The following is a 17827-nucleotide window of genomic DNA, read 5'->3' on the forward strand; positions in this document are numbered from 1 at the left end:
TAAAGCTAGCTAAGGTAAGCACAGAGGTATGTTCGGTCAAATTTTTCAAGGGAACATTTCAGGGACTGGGGGAAGGAGGAGAGGAATGGACAGCACACAGATATATGTGGATCCAGCATGAACATACCTCTGTGCTTACCATACCATGTTGTCAATATCAGACAGCACCACAGTGTAAATTGGGATGCTATTATTATTCTCCATATCCTGTATACATTCATCTTTCTTCAATACAACTCTTAAACTTACCCATCCCATTCATACTTACCATACACTTCAACCTTACTCCATAACTAGAACTTTTTAAGTCATCCTTTATGGCTATGACACACAGAGAGATTTGTAGCAGAGACTAGTAACTAGATGCAGTGCAGGTTGTTAAGCTGCAAGTCACTGCTAGTATTCTGTATTTGTTAGAAAATACATTAGGTTACTTTAGCACTAATTTCATATTCAGTTACAAAGCTCGCTATGTGACATAACCTTTAATCACACACATTTCCTGAACCCAGCCATTTACCTTAATGCTGAACGTAAGTCAAACATAAAACAACCGGTTAATTCAGTTATGCATTTATTTTAAAAATAATACATTTAATTTTATGTGTAGGTGGGAAAAGTAGCTGGGAAAGGCCGATGAGTTTTTGAAACTGTGTCCTGTTACCTCCAGTACACAGCTAAGTACTCAACCTGGGCAAATACAGGAGCAGCAGATTGCTGCCTGCCAATCTTGAGCTGTTAACTTACTGATTATACCAGGGGTGAAGACACAATGACCTACTAGTGTGTTGCTGCAATGTATAGCTTGTTCTGACCTGCCATAATAACTAATAAAGCGATTGAGAAATGAGTGAGTTTAGGGAGTTGGCTGGGATAAGGGGAATCAGGGAGCTGCTAGGGCCACTTTTAATTCATGGTGGTGACCCTAAAACTACCCCTATCACAAGTAATGTTGCACTCATCAATACTTACATACATTTTACATTAAAATATTTGAGAACTGAAATACACCATGTAAAAACCCAGTGGCCAAAAATGAGCACCAAAATGTTCACAATGGTCTGCTGATTTGTGTTTTTGAGCCGGCTAAGGATTATAGACGTAATAATGCTCAGAGACAATATTGCGTTTGACCCGTTTCTATTGTTTCATTTCTGGCCGCTAAACGGGCTAATAAGTCAAATAATAGCAATGGATTTTTATAGCCAAAGTATATTGAAAATCATAACATTTGCTCTAAAAGGGTACAGTGGGGCAGGTTTATGAAGATCAGTAACTAGTGCAGTGAGAACCAAAACAAAACAGGTGCAAAAGTGGTGCAATTGTTTTGCACAACCTGTAAGCTGTCGGAAAACGTTTTGCGCCAGTTTGTCTTGCGCTAGTTTTAATAAATCTGCTCCACTAAGTGATAAAATATTGTGCATATTTAAGGTCATTTTGCACCTTATGTGTGACTGACTGGAGGCTGCAGCTTACAGCTGGTAAGCAAGGATAGATCAGGTCAGGAGTGTGTCTGTATTTAAAACCTGACCTCTCTAAATTAATTCACCATTCATTGTAGATGTTAATATATTCATTGTCAGAACCCTGTTATCCAAACAGAATAAACCATTTCCACCAATACATGATTTAGTTTCTTGGCTGGGAGTTATACTCTGTACAAATGTTCTGGATGATCTTGCCAACAAACTTATAGAGACTGTCAAATTCATCTACAAAGAAAGAATGTTCCTTGTCTGGGTCAGTAGCAATCGATTCCAGTTCATCTTGAGCTGCCCATGCAATACCAACAGCATATGCAATAACCCCTGTGAATGGAATAAGAGGATATATTAGTTACAGAATTCCATAAAGTGTTCAGATTTTGACAACAGTCTTGTTCAGACATAACATGAATATACTGCCAATGAGGGCTGTGCAGGCTGCTATCTAGTTCTGAAAAAAATTGCTGGCTGTAAATTAGGTCTTCATTTATGATACTTTCTAAGGTATGACGACAAAGAATGTCTCAACCCCCTAACGTAAAGCTTCGCGTCAGGAAAGAGGTTGCAATGAAATCCGGGCACCAGCCAGCAATGAATGCTAATTACACCCTTAATACATCCCCAGGAAATTCCATACAGTAATATAGTGGAGGCCTAACAGCCGTTTCACAGGTAAACCTGCTTCTTCAGAGGCAACAATTACTACAAGTAATTGTTGCCTCTGAAGAAGCAGGTTTTCCTGTGAAACCACTGTTAGGCCTCCACTATATTACTGTATGGAATTTCCTGGGTATGTATTAAAGGTGTAATTAGCATTCATTGCTGGCTGGTGCCTGGATTTCATTGCAACCTCTTTCCTGAAGCATATCTGATCTGGCTTATCTGGAGGCACAGCAATACACACCTGCTACCCCCAGGATCTGCTGGTCTGTACATCTAGTGCCAATCAATTGCGATCTACTTCTCTTGCCCTAACGTAAAGCTAATGGGAAGCTTAAAAAAAAAATCAACCAGATACTTACCTAAGGAGAGGGAAGGCTCTGGGTCATATAGAGCCTTCCCGCTCCTCTCACGGTCCCTCCGTTAAGCGTTGGCTCCCCCATTTGAAATCTCCGCTGCGGGAGGCTTCAGAAGTCTTCGGCTGCCCAAGTGCTCCCGAAGACAGATGGCTCCAGACTGAGCATTTGTAAGTGCGCGAGAGAGCGTACTCGTGCATGTGCAGAATGGAGCTGCCTGTCTTCGGGAGTGCTCGGGCTCCCAAAGACTTCCAAAGTCGCCTTCGGCGGCAGATAGAGCAGTATTTGACCAACTGGTTAAATAATGCTACCGGGGGAGCCAACGCTAGAACAAGGGATCCGCGAGAGGAGCAGGAAGGCTTTATAGGACCCAGAGCCTTCCCTCTCCTTAGGTAAGCATCTGGATGTTTTTGTTTTTTTTCCCATTCACTTTAAAGCAGCAGGTACCCATTACAAGACAGGTAGGGGTGTTGGACGGAAATGCCACTCTCCCTATATGTTCTTCAAAGACAACTTTCAAATACTAGTTGTATTATGACTATACCCCCTGTATGGTGTGATGCCTGGGGGTTATACTTTCTGACCACCCTGAGCAACAAGGCTAGTGGCTGAATAATGGAAGAGGCTACACAGGTTGCCTAGAGCAACTGCAACTCTGGGCTTCTGATATCGCTACCAATAAGACACAATAGCAACGCAGTGCGATGTTGCGCTGTCTATGGTCTGAGTAACCAGACAAAGAACGAACAAACAGACTGACTTAACTGACTGACTGTTGCCCAGGGCGGATGTCATCTGAGCCTCTGGCTAAGTAACAAGACAGATAACAGAAAGACAGACTGTGTTTGCAAGACTAAGCGCTGCCCTAGCGATAGCAAGCATTCAGACAGGTACAAGACAGGACTATAGATTGGAGCGTAACTAGTAGCAACCGCAACTCACAGTCACGTCCACAGAAGCAGAGCAAGCAGGTTAACAACCAGTCACCAGCAAGCATCCACACAGGAAAGACTAAAAGAAAGATCGTAAATAATAGCAACCGCAGCCTATAGTTACGTTCCCAGAAACTAGAGTAGCAGGAATACTACCAGTCACTAATGTGGTGATGGCAGAATCCAAGCTATCAGGATAATGGACTTCAATGACCCACCGCAGATGCAGCGAACGTCCATCAGGCATGGAAACAAGGCAATACACAATAATACAGAAAAATAACAAACGGCTCAACTAACAGATAAATATATATTAGCAAGTCTGCATATATATTTAGCAAGAAACTAGCTAAAGCACAAGTGATAAGGTCGCATTGAACTACAATAACAGATCTACACAGAGTAACAAAGTGCCCAGCAGACCAGCATACTGACCGCTATGTCGGGCAGAGTCTGAAATGTGAGGCAGACTTTTATGCTGGCATCAGCCAATGGATGCAGACATGCACATTTCCAAACAGATGAATGGTAATCATTCAATCCTGAGCTGGCTTGATTACCATTTGCTAGCTGAAAGACTATCATAACAAATGCATGCAGTACTATGCAACAACATGCATGTAGGAAATCCAGGGCTACCTGGCTGCAGCTCAACTGCAGCAAACCATAGGAGGGATCCTGACAGCCTCCTGAACTGCTCTGAACTTGCAAATGACAATAAGACTCACTGTGAATGCACAACCCAATGCAAGCAGACAAGCCAGAACTGCCCAGTTGCAGCTCCACTGCAAGCAACAGAACATGCTACAGAAGAGATCCTGACATGTGGCTTATACAGTTTTAGGACATGACAATACTGTAGATTACACACCCTCACCAGGGTCATCCATTTCTATGCAGATAGCCAAGAGTATCAAATTAAGCAATATATCAATTGCAATATAAAAATGATTGTTTATGTAATTAATTGCACTATGTGCCACAAACAATACCTAGGATGCAAAACTTGGCCACTCCGCATTAGGATTGCTGAACATTACTGTGGGGGACTTAGTAATGGCAATAACAATATGTCTAATGGTGACAATATGTTCTATTTCACCTTAAAATGTTGTGGAGGTGGTGTCTAGTCATTTTAGAGGAGGGGCACACAAAGGAGCATACTGGAATGAGGTGTTTTGGAGCTTCTTCTTGGGAACATGGGAATCACTTGGCTTCAATTATCTTTGGGATGTCAACCTTTTTCTTTGAATTGCCGTTGTTTTCCCTATTTCCTTGCTTTTCTTTTTCCTCTAATTTGTACCTATTCTTTTACTCCTAAAAATACTCTCTTTTTTGGAATTCTGCAGTTTTAGCTTATATGTATCGGCTAAGAAAAGAATGTTCAATGCTGTATTGTCTTATACTATACTGACACAGTCTTTCAGTGTCCCAAAAGCAAAAATATATGATCTATTGACCCTTTTTATCTATCACCTGCACTCAGAAGCTTTTTTCATCAACAGTTTTATGGCTGTAAGGAGAGTTACGCTATAGTCCATCTTAAAGGCAACTGAGCACCAGTATTTATTTTTCTATATGAACCTCTCCATAATGCAGTTTTTTTAATGGAGTGTGCCGGGGGGGGGGGGGGGAGGCAGGGGTAAACCTCACTACTTACATAATGGGTGCTGGGATAGGCCATTTTTCCACAGACTGGTCACATCTGCCAAATTTTGTAGTTCCCGGCAGTGTCTTGCGATTGCACATTACTATGCATGCTGGGAGATGTAGACTGTGGATTTGAGAACATCTTCGTATTTGCATCCACAGACGACATCTCCCAGTATGACACACACGTGCACAAGACACTGCTGGAAACGGCAATATTCGGCAGGTGAGGAAGGTCCATGGAGCCAGGGGCCAAAGGAGCAGTACCCCATATGTAAGTAGTGAGGATCACCCAGGGCCGGGCCGAGGCATAGGCTGGAGAGGCTCCAGCCTCAGGGCGCAGTGTAGGAGGGGGCGCAGAATTCATTCAGCTGTCATTCCTAATTGTGTTTGAAGCAGAAAGAAATAATAAAAGGGGATACATGGCAGTGACTGCAAGCCAGATAACTAGATATTAAGGTGTTGGGGAGGTTGTGGGCCCTGTGGCCCTCTTAGTCTAATAGCAATCAGTGTGTGACAGCTGGGGTGGCAGGGATGCAGGGGCGCACTTTGGTGTCTCAGCCTTGGGTGCTGGAGGACCTTGTCCCGGCTCTGGGATCACCCCAACCTCACACCCTCCCCCGCACTGCATACTCCATTCTGAATCTCCCTTATGGGGTGGTTCATTTAAAAAAATGCACTGGCGCTCAGTTCTCTTTAACCTCCCTGGCGGTAAATTTCCCCAGGATTTCTGTGCAACAAGTGATAAAATACATTTTTAAAACTTTTTTTTCCCTGTAACTTGCCAAAATGTGTCAAGCAAGGGTGCAGTGCAGGAGAGTATTGATGTGTATGTACGTTTATACTGTTCACAGCATGTTTTGTTTGGACGGAGAATCTGTCCAGACCGCTAGAGAGGTTAAGTCCCAATTTGAGAGAAACTGTCACTTGCATATCTGAGGGCTGGAACCCACTACAAATCGCAAAACGCTATCGCAATCGCTAGTGTTTTTATTCAGAGTTTTGTAAGCGATTTCATGAGCGTTTTCTGGCGCTTTTGGGAGAGATTTTAAAAAGTGTAAGCTTTTTGCCAGCGATTGTGTAGCGATTTGCGATTAGCGATTTTAATTCTGATTGGTCATACACGTTACTTCATTTTCATCATGTCACATGTCACCTTGGGTTTCAATTAAAGGGGCAGAATATGCAGTTTAAAATACAGGTGCAAAGGAGCCAGATAATTAGACATTTCTAGAACTTGTCTTAAAGAGGCAAAATAATGACTCAAAGAACTATATGAAAAAAATATGCACTCACAAAGGCTTTAGCAAATTAATGGGTTCAAATAAGTTAAACAATTGCCACATTTCATAAGGACAGTTGTTGTTTTTTTTATCATTTTACAGGCTTGAGACTGACTGTGGCTTTGTAGCAAGGCTGATGGAGGGCCAGTTTATTCAGATGTCCCTCCTCACAGTAAAGCTACATGCACACTTTCAGTAATTGTCGCCTAGAAAGATTGTTCTTGGAATGTTCTGGGAACATTCTGGGAATAATCATTTTATAGACACATTTTAAAGTACTTTCCAGCCAAAACAAATCTAGTGTGAGCATGTAAGCTTAAGATTTTCAGACAATTAAGCAAAATCCACACAAACACAACAAAATCATACAACCTTTCTATACTAACCTTCTATAACCAGCTATTCATGTGATCTACAGAATTGCTAACAATGCCCACCATAATACCCATCTGGTACTGAGAAATGTGTAGTGTAAAAATAAAATTATGCATTTGAAAAATGTGCTAACGTTTGTTGTGCTGAAATGGAAGATTGAATAAAAGGACTTCTGTACATGTATGCTATTTAGCCCCTTACACACTTGCAGACTGCGTCACACTGAGGTACTCTTCCCCTCTGCATCCCCTCTGCAAGGGTCATGCAAGTCTATGGAGACTTGCACAAGTCACATATTGCAGTGTGCTGGAAGTATCCAAATCCACACAATGCCGATGTAAAGTCCACAGCGCGTTACCACATGGTCCATGCCTACTGCAAGGATTATACAATAATGTAAGTCAATTTGTGAGCCGATGGGACTCCCAGTGACCTTATTCCTGCACAGCAGGGAGTATGCCACTAGCCGGGCAGCGGGCCTATGCATATGACCCTGTCACCGCACTGTGGCGAAGGGTTATATAAAAGCTGGTTTCTGTGGTGCTAATCTTCGGTGTGCAACCAACCTTACCACGCTACCTTCGAGAAAGCTGGTCGCTTACCAGCGAAACATGTCAGGTGGACCTGGCGTGGGTTATTAGCTGGACGCTGTGCCCCTGCGAACCTGCCCAATAGCACCGCACACTGGGGGATTTCGATTTGCAATAAGCTTCTGCCTATGCATCCAACCGCATGACCATCTGAGGCTGGAAGGACTTTACATTGGAGGTCCAACTTGGGTGATATTAACTCCAAGACCCCTATGTATAACAGTTACAGTGGCCGGCATCCTATATCCTGGACACAGGAGCTCAGTACCATCACGGATCTGGTTGAAGTATCTGAAGATAACAAGGTTGTATAACCATTTTTTGACATCCGGATGGTAAGATATAACTGCTAACCTTTATGGAGCTGGCTTCCTATCTTGCATTGCTGGCTATATGTTTCTAACGGCTTACTGGTCTGCATTGTGGCTTATACGCTTACACGCTTCTGATGGATGTGTCGCTGCTTTATGTGCCCTATTGAAGGACATTATTCAGCTAGCCTGAATGAACAGTCGAGCATTTCACGCAGTATCCATTATTGGTTATGCTGGCAGCCAGTGCTGCCTACTACAGCTGCTGTTTGGAACTCTGTTTGTGAACATAGGGCTTCTGGGTTATCCCAGTTGGCTCTTTCCAAAGAAAATCGGAATCCTCCTCTGTTTTTTGATTTTTGTATCTGGATCTTGCAATTCAGAATATTTTGTGTCAGTATGAGTGTGAAGGTACCGGCATGGTCGCAGGGTGGCCACCCAGCTAATTTTTAATACTGATTGTTTGTGTGTCTGGTTTTGTCTTTTTGATATAATAAAGGAATATAATTTTATAAATCTTGACATTAACTGTGGGCTGTGTTAGCTTCACTCTCCACTCCCTCCCTATCCTGTTGTTTATCAACCTTAAAGTGATCTGAACTAATTTCCACAAAATAAAACTAAGTGTACAACCATTTTCTAGATAGCCTTGCTAAAGCTGTTAGACTCGTCTTTACCCCCACTGCCTCCTCCCCCATAGGGTGACAGTATTTTAAAGGTGCATGCACACACAATTACTGTCACGCTCATGGATCAGGACTTGATCCCTCGCGCAGCAGTTTGGGGCCGAGTGCTGTACAGACATCTATCAATGCAATCTATTGCTATGGTGTAGGAGGAGCAATGATGGCGCAGTGCACAACCAAGAGATTTTTAGTGGGTTGGGTGAGTAGGGGAACAATCTTGTATTTGGTTGAGACAATCCAGCTCTCTGGATCTCTAAAAATGCATCAGGGCGGCAGTATACATGCTAGATTGTCAGCAGAGATAGCCTTTATCAACCACACCAGCTGAGAACCATCTAGGATGTATAGGAGGCATTTGCTTTTGTTCCTTCCTTAAAAGCGCAGGAGCACTTTAAACACATGTGGATGGTTGAGGAACATGGTGAAGCTGAAAAGGGAAGGGTTAAAGTTACCGTTTCGATGAGCAGCTGCAGCTGGAGCTCGGACATCATCATAGGAACGCCCATCAGTGATGACAATCATTATCTTCCTCTTGTTAGGCTTTGATTTGCTGAACAGTTGTTCGCTGGCATATGTGATGGCTGCACCTGTACTTGTGCCTCCACTCCAATAGCCAATCCTCATTATGGCATTAACAACATCTTGCTTTGTGCTGTATTTATCAAAGCCAAATTCCAGTCTTTGCTCATATGTATACTGTACAGCTCCAATCCTTGTATCTGTATCTGAAATCTCAAACTCACTGGTTATATTGGCTATGAACTGCAGAACAGTGCGGAAATTTCCTGTGCCGACACTGCTGGAGCCATCAATGACAAATCCGATGTCAGCAGCATTCAGACAAGTCTTGCTGCAGACTAACTTATCAATGTCACACATGCGCTTCACCAGAGGGTTCACAATCTTATGGAGGCCAAACCAACTAGGAATGTTGATTGAAAAATGACCATTGGTCCTGCAAACAGCCTGAAAAAAATAAAATATGGTTGAGAAAAAAATAATGATGGTTAAGAACTACATATGAAAGCATACTGCTGTATTGTTTTAAAGAAAACATGTAAATTAGCAATTCACATGAATTGTGTTATATTGATAAGGTAGCTGGAAGTTATGTAACAATAACTTTATTACATTTGATTTATACTTTTCTCCAAATTAAGCTTGACTTATAAAATAAAAAAAACGTATAGTGAAAGCAATATGGAAGCAGTTATCTTCTTTCCTTGTCAAAATACTACTTGCCTAATTGTTATGGCAATCTTCTGCTTCTAGTGCCTTTCAAATCACAATCCAGAATAAAAATGCAGGTCAAGTGATCTGATCCAATTTTGACTTGAATGGCTACATGCTTGTTCCAGGTGTGTAACTAAAACTACTCAAGCCAAAAGATCATCAGGGCAATCAAGCAATGCCAATTTTGTAAATGTGAATGAAGATAGAAGCCTCTGTAGTCTTCTCACCTTGGCCTCGATTCATAAACGATTACCGCATGCGTTATCGCCAAAGCGGTAAATTACAGCATGGTATGTTGTTGATAGAGGATTCATAAAATTTTACGCCTGTTTTGACGCATGTTTTACCGCATGCGGTAATAGTGCGGTAATGAAAACTTTGGGTTCCGTTAGCCGGGCGCAACCACTAGGTAGCGCTAAACCTCTATTAGCCGGGTGCAACTGAGCTAAGTAATGTAGAATGTAATCTCCCTCGCCAGTGATAGCTGGCAGCAGAGTTACATCTTTCCCTACTATCCATGGCGGCTGGAGGGGGAATAGTAATTAACGCCACTGGGATTTTGCAGGCCGAGGAGGATTACATTCTATATTACTTAGCGCCACCTAGTGGTTGCGCCCAGCTAATGGAATAGTACCAAACGTTGTTTGTGTCGTTAAAGTGGATGAAGTGAATTCATGGAAAAGAAAAAGGGGAGAGTAAGGAAGCGATAAGTAACGTGTTGTTATCGCCAACAAAGACCTGGCGAGTTTGTTCTACTCAGTTGCATTTTAGGTGACAAATGGAGCCCTTTCAACTTAATGTTATGGAATTTTTAAAGGACTTACGAGGCCAAAATGTCTAAAAAAAGCAAAGTACCTGTAAGCTGTTTAAATGCACGGAGGACGCCGTCCGCGCCCTCCGTGCAGTTCCGCCGGGTCCCCTTCCTGAGATCGCCCCCCGCGCCGACCCCGACCCCCCAGGCCGGGTCGGGCTCTCGTGCCGCTCTCAATATGGCCGCTTCCATTGGCCGCGGCTGCGCAGTCCGCCTGGCCGCGAGTGCGGCTGCGCAGCTCTACGGCCAACCCCCCGAACCACGCACTGTAGCGTGGATCGGAGGGGTTGGCCGTAGAGCTGCGCAGCCGCACTCGCGGCCAGGCGGACTGCGCAGCCGCGGCCAATGGAAGCGGCCATATTGAGAGCGGCACGAGAGCCCGACCCGGCCTGGGGGGTCGGGGTCGGCGCGGGGGGCGATCTCAGGAAGGGGACCCGGCGGAACTGCACGGAGGGCGCGGACGGCGTCCTCCGTGCATTTAAACAGTAAACAGCTTACAGGTACTTTGCTTTTTTAGACATTTTGGCCTCGTAAGTCCTTTAAGGATACAGAGGAGGAAACATAGAAGGGTGGTTGTAATATCACCCAGGGTGTCAGGGTGTTTAGAAATCGTACAGAGTTAGATAATTTATAAGAATAATTATAATATATATATATATATATATATATATATATATATATATATATATATATATATATATATATATATATATATATATATATAATACTATAAATAAATATATATATATATATATATATTCATAATAATACTATAATACTATAAAATATATATATATATATATAGTTTAGCTATATAAAATTTAAAATAATTTATAAAAAAAAAGTCACGTGTGTCTACATCCGCCCACTTCTACCCAGCATGCACCTTGTCATTAGGAAGTCAGCGGCAAACTACCGCACTCAGCAAATTATACCGACAGCTTTCCGCATAATTACCACACACTTACCTCCTGCTATCGCAATCACCTCATTCTCGGAATTTTTTAAATGAATTCACTGCAAAACTCCTCATTTACTGCTAGCTGAAACCAAGTGCAGCCACCATTATCCACATAAAAAGTACACCCACCATAATCACTCTTTTCCACCTAACAGGAGCAGCTATAACTCCCCCCCCCCCCCCCCCCCGCCCTTAAAGAGAACCAGAGATGAAGCAACCTCATGTAGTTTACCTTATAAATCAGTGGGAACATGACAGTAAACACCTAATCTGCTCTTTGTTACATTGTTCTCTGTTTAATTTGCCTGTTATCACCTCTAAGATAAGAATCCCGACTAAGCAGTCGGTCTGGCTTTGCTACAGAATAATTATAGCTGAGACTGTGTTCTTTGCTGTCTTCAAGTCCAAGCCTGCCCCCTGCTGGCTTTGCTCAGGAATCATTATAGCTGAGTCATTATAGCAAAGCCAGAATCAATGCTCAGTCCGGGATTCTTATCTCAGCTAGATAACAGACACTTTTAGCAGTGAGGATGGAACAGAGAGCATGGTAAATGTTTTCTCTAATGTTCCCACTGATTTCTATGGTAAAATACACAAGGGTGCTTCGTCTCTGGTTCACTTTAAAGGGCACCTGAACTAAGAGGGATATGGAGGCTGCCATATTTATTTCCTTTTAAACAATACCAGTTGCCTGGCTGCCCTGATAACCTCTTTGGCTTCAGTAGTGTCTAAAATACACCAGAAAAAAGCAAGCATGAAGCTAATCTTGGCGGATCTGACATTGATGTCAGAAACACCTAATCTGCATATGCTTGTTTAGGGTATATGGCTAAAAGTATTAGAGGCAGAGGATCAGCAGGGTAGCCGGGCAACTGGTATTGCTTAAAAGGAAATAAATATGGCAACCTCCATATTCTCCTCACTACAGTTGTCCTTTAATGCAAAATGTATGCAGCTTGGATTTGCATGTTTGACTATTCCAATTCCAAGCTCCATGCGATATGCATTAAATGTGCACATAAGCCAGGATTATTAGCATCTCATTGACCAATCTCCATAACCCTCTTGCTACAGCTGTCCTTTAAGAAGTGTGGCTACCATTCCACACCCGTTACAAGTGGTGACATATCATCTCTCTACATAATCAAAGCTACCACCATCCCCTTCCTCATGTAATGAGTGTAGCCATCATCACCCCTCCCCCCCTCCTTTGCATAACAAGTATTGTTTACCTGATCAAAATAACTGCTGTCACCATTCTGCCTCCCATAACATGTATGCCCACCACTTCCCTCCCCCATAACACATGCAGCCAGAATAAAATCCTCCCGCATCCCATGCAAAGTAGTATAGTGAATGAAGGAGGGGCATGGAAAAGGAGACCTGACAATGAAGCAGGTAATAAACGTCTTCCTCTTGCTGTTCTACCCCGTATGGAAAAGGGGATCAGACAGCTGGCGGAGCACAAGGAGGGGGGGGGGGGGGCTAGTTTGAAGGAAAGGAAGTAAGAAGGCAGGATTCCCTGGCCCTGGGCTCCACAGGAATTTCAGATGTTGCTCCCCCAGTAGTTAGGCCATTGTTCTCAACCTTTGGTTCCTATTAGAGTTTCCTGTATGTAACAGAATTTATGGAGAAGCACTGGATTATTTTTTCTAGTCATGTTGCTTTTGTTTTCTATGTCGGCTAAAGCAGGAAGTAATCATCACAGCAAATTGCAGCCTTGCAAACCAATAATTGATCAAGAGGATTATGTTTCTCCATGAATTCTAAACAATGGCAACTCCAGTTCTTTAAAGTGTACCGGAGGTGATATGTGACATGATGAGATAAACATGTGTTTCTACAGTACAAAACAGATTTATAACTAGACTGTTTTATTGTTTTATTTTGCTGCCTGAAAGAGTTAATTTCTAGGCATGGAAGTGATAGCTTCTGTCGTGTCGGTACCTTGCCAGGAATATAGTGACCATCACTGATAAGCAAATTAAAGCCATAACAGTGTTCCTGGCCAGATACAACTTCTGAGGGTAGGAAGAGATAAAATACATGGACTTTTGACCTTTTCCTAATGCTGGGGCACTTAATAGGCTGCCACTGATTAGACACAGTAAAACCTTCAACCTACTTTGTAAATGTTTATGTATGATAGAATCCTGGGACATTTAAAGTAAATTTTAGGAGTAGGAGAATAAATATAATTGTTTATCTCATCAGTTTATTTTCACCGCATGGTCGCTTTAAAGGGAAAAGTGAGGTGAGAAAAAAAAAACTTTGCTCACCTGGGGCATTTTCCAGCCCCTTGATGTAATTTAGGTCCCACCCTGAGGCTCTGTTCTCCAGCAAGCTGCTATTAGGCTGAGTGGTGGGCTTCTGCACATGACGTCATCGTTTTCATCACCGGGAGCATTCTGTGCTGAATAACAGCGGGCACGCATGTGCATGCATGAGCAGAACACAACCCAGCCTGGGTGGGTGAGCTTCTGAAACTAATGCTGGGAATATACCATACAATTTTCTGTTAGATTTACCTGCCAGATAGATAAAGTTCAACATGTTGGAAATGTATCTATCTTACCATCTATCTGCTGAGCAATGCTGGGAATATACCATACAATTTTCTGTTAGATTTACCTGCCAGATAGATAAAGTTCAACATGTTGGAAATGTATCTATCTTACCATCTATCTGCTGAGCAATTAGGCACTGTTCTACTCAGCAGGAGATAACCAGAAGACAATGGACCAGAGATAATGACCATTCTCTACAGAAAATAATCTAATTATGCATTCTAACAGAAAATCTAACAGAAACATCTAAAGCCCCGTCTACCTGGGGAGATGTTGTGGCGATCGACGGCCTCTTGCGCGTCCCCGCATTCGATTCCCTGCTCGTCCCCACCGGCACCGCTTATCTTCCGCTCGATTCCCTGCCATTGTCCCCTCGCGGGGAGCGAGCAGGGAATCGGCGGAAGCAAGATCCGTCCTGTCGGATCTTATCAATCGAGCCGCATCAGCGGCTCGATTGATAAGGAGAGTCGCGGCCGCATCTACGTGTGTAGGTGCGGCTTAACAGAAGAATCTAACAGAAGAATCTAACAGAAAATTGTGTAGTGTATTCCCAGCTTAAAAGCAGCTTTCTGGAGGAGAACAAAGCTTCAGTGTGGGACCTGATAGACTTCAAGGGGCTGGAAGAAGCCCTTGGTGAGTAAAGATTTTATTTTTCTCACCTCGGTTTTACTTTGCAGACAATGCAGACACTTCTCCTTTAGATGCTTTTCTTACATGAGGATGTTTTACCAGTTTTTACCTTTTCTACAAAATTTGGTTCCACAACACTGGACTTCTCATTGTCATCAGCACCTTCAATGGTCACAAAGAAAATATTAATCCCTGACTCCCGTGCGAGACGAGAGGCTTCTTCCACTTTGTCTGTGGGCCAGCCATCGACAAGAACTACAGCTACATTTGGAGCTGCTCCTCTATTCCCACTGGCATCAGAAAAGTAATTCTTGTTCACGTAGGACAGTGCCTTTCCTGCAACGATAATCACAATTATCTGATTACATCATTCCTTTTTCACAATCACATAATTCTTAACTCTCTCCAATATGTTCCTGAATTTAGGAAACGAAACGTTGCTGTTGTTGCTGCATTGCAATATGTCTTTGTGTCTATAATAAATTAAGAGCTTCTAATACATTTTGATAGTGCCGGTCTCTACCTTCTCCTGAGTTGGATTTGGGCCTAAGTGCAGTGGGCTCTTACGACCAGGCACATCAGACCTTCCCATTACAGGTGTGCAGTCTACTTCCACTGCTACTGTTACAAATATCGCATAACTAGAGAGGATAATTGTTGGCCAATGGGACAAGTTTAATGAGGCAGGAATTTTAAGACCAAGGCTTTAATCTCAGTCCACAACAATTTATATTGTTTTCACAGCTGGCTTTACTTCACAGGATTTGTACACAGCTTCACTTTAAAGTGGACTTGAACTCTTGTATAAGACCGAAGGAAAACATAGAAAAACTAGAAAAAACATTTGAAAACTAGAAACACTTATGCTGGCCACAAAAGTGATGGAAAAGATGTTTCAAGGGGTCTAACATCTGAGTTTTTGCATGGATGAGTGGGATAGATGCCAAAAGTCCCGGGGAAAATTACGGATTTGACGCAAAGCAGCGTTTTAAGGGCAGAAATCACATTGAATGCTAAATTGCAGGCCTAAAGTGCTTTAAAACATCTTGCATGTGTATACATCAATCAGGGAGTGTAATTAGACTAGTACTGCTTTACATTGACACACCAAACTCACTGTGTAAAGCACCGCAAACAGCTGTTTGTGCTGTTTGTGTTGTGACGGCCGTGCTGGACTGGTGCGCCCCATGGCGAGATTGCTCTTCCTCAGTGATATCAGGTAATGTCTGACTGCCTTATCAACTTTCAAAGGTTCTTTCTCTACCATTGTTAAAGCTTACATCTATTTTTTTTTTTTAATTACATTTTCTGCTGCTGTTCAGTACCTGTAACGAGAATCTGTTTTGGAGGGTAAGTCTGCCATTGTGACCACGGGCAATGGCTGGGGAATCGGGGTTCAATTCCAGTCCGGAGTGGGAGCCTGAGAACTGGCTACCACCACCACACATCCAAGTAAGGACCCATTTGCTGTATAAGTAATGTACCTGATAAACTAAAAATGTGGCATAGCGCTCAACAACCATAAAATACAGTCCAGAATATTTAAAACATGATCCTAAAATGCAGATAAAAAGTCCAGGTACAAGAGTCCAACATTCGTCAAATCTTCTTTGCACAATGATGATAAACTTTATACGCTCACCAGATCTGTAGGCCAACCTATAATGATCGGCAAAACACGCTTGTGACACTATGTCAGTAATCCCACACGACCATGCTGCTCCAATCACGTATCCTCAATTTTATCACATGGAAAATAAAACATACATCCATAGGGTAATACTGTTTAGCAGAATGAATCACCACTCCCTATATGGAATTTCTCTCCAGTGGTTCCCTGAGTTTAGAAAACACCCACAGCAACTGATATTGCTACACACAAGCGCTTTTGGCTGGTCTGTGCTGGGTCAGCACAGGCATACGGTGAGAGGCTTTATTGAAATATGGTGGTGGTATCACTGGGTGTTTTCTAAACTCAGGGAACCACTGGAGAGAAATTCCATATAGGGAGTGGTGATTCATTCTGCTAAACAGTATTACCCTATGGATGTATGCTTTATTTTCCATGTGATAAAATTGAGGATACGTGATTGGAGCAGCATGGTCGTGTGGGATTACTGACATAGTGTCACAAGCGTGTTTTGCCGATCATTATAGGTTGGCCTACAGATCTGGTGAGCGTATAAAGTTTATCATCATTGTGCAAAGAAGATTTGACGAATGTTGGACTCTTGTACCTGGACTTTTTATCTGCATTTTAGGATCATGTTTTAAATATTCTGGACTGTATTTTATGGTTGTTGAGCGCTATGCCACATTTTTAGTTTATCTTGTCTCATTGAGGTACACACTCAATAAGGTATATAGCGATCCAACGGTGTTGTTAGTCATTATAGATAGAGATTGTGGATATATTAATTGGGTGTAGGGAGGAGCGCACAAGACTTTGAATTGGAAGTAATGTACCTGCCCTGACCGTGCTTTGCAGACCAGGCATCTGTGGTCAGATGGACCCTTGACCCAACGCTGTGTGCCAGAAATTACACCACTTGCCAGGGGCGTCTCTAGGCCATTTTGTCACTCCAGGCGAGAAAACCTGTGGCGCCCCCCCCCATCTTTCGCCAGAAAATAATCATAACGCAGCAATGATTCACTTAAAATAAACGTAATGTGGCAATCTTTCACCAGAAAATAATCATAACACAGCAATGATTCGCCATAAAATAATCGTAATGTGGCCATCATTCACCAGAAAATAATCGTAATGCGGCAGCGTTCACCAGGAAATTATCGTAATGTGGCCAGCGTTCACCAGGAAATAATCGTAATGTGGCCAGCGTTCACCAGAAAATAATTCATAATGTGGCCAGCGTTCCCCAGGAAATAATCATAATGTGGCCAGCATTCACCAGGAAATAATCATAATGCGGCAGCGTTCACCAGAAAATCGTAATGTGGGCAGCGTTCACCAGGAAATAATCATAATGCCACAGCGTTCACCAGGAAATAATCATAATGTGGCCAGCGTTCACCAGAAAATAATCGTGATGTGGACAGCGTTCACCAGAAAATAATTGTAATGTGGCCAGCGTTCCCCAGGAAAGAAATCATAATGTGGCCAGCGTTCCCCAGCAAATAATCATAACGTGGCCAGCGTTCACCAGGAAATAATCGTAATGTGGCCAGCGTTCCCCAGGAAATAATCATAATGCGGCAGCGTTCACCAGGAAATAATCATAATGTGGACAGCTTTCACCAGAAAATAATCGTAATGTGGCCAGCGTTCACCAGAAAATAA

The 17827-nt window shown here is 42.8% G+C and overlaps 1 protein-coding gene across 5 annotated transcripts in view; it reads right to left on the minus strand.

Moving 5' to 3' along the window:
• Nucleotides 1-561: 561 nt before the first annotated feature.
• The window catches only part of VIT (vitrin), a 437052-nt gene continuing 419786 nt past the window's right edge, over nt 562-17827 (minus strand). For all 5 annotated transcript variants that reach the window (XM_068231965.1, XM_068231964.1, XM_068231966.1 and 2 more), the window contains 3 exons: nt 14639-14865; nt 8780-9293; nt 562-1808 (listed from right to left, as the gene is read on the minus strand). In XM_068231965.1, coding sequence (XP_068088066.1) covers nt 1630-1808; nt 8780-9293; nt 14639-14865 — 920 coding nt within the window. In that variant the 3' untranslated portion in view covers nt 562-1629. The remainder of the gene's footprint in view (nt 1809-8779; nt 9294-14638; nt 14866-17827) is intronic.

The sequence above is a fragment of the Hyperolius riggenbachi genome, chromosome 4 (genome assembly GCF_040937935.1).
Source record: "Hyperolius riggenbachi isolate aHypRig1 chromosome 4, aHypRig1.pri, whole genome shotgun sequence".
Taxonomy (NCBI): Eukaryota; Metazoa; Chordata; class Amphibia; order Anura; family Hyperoliidae; genus Hyperolius; species Hyperolius riggenbachi.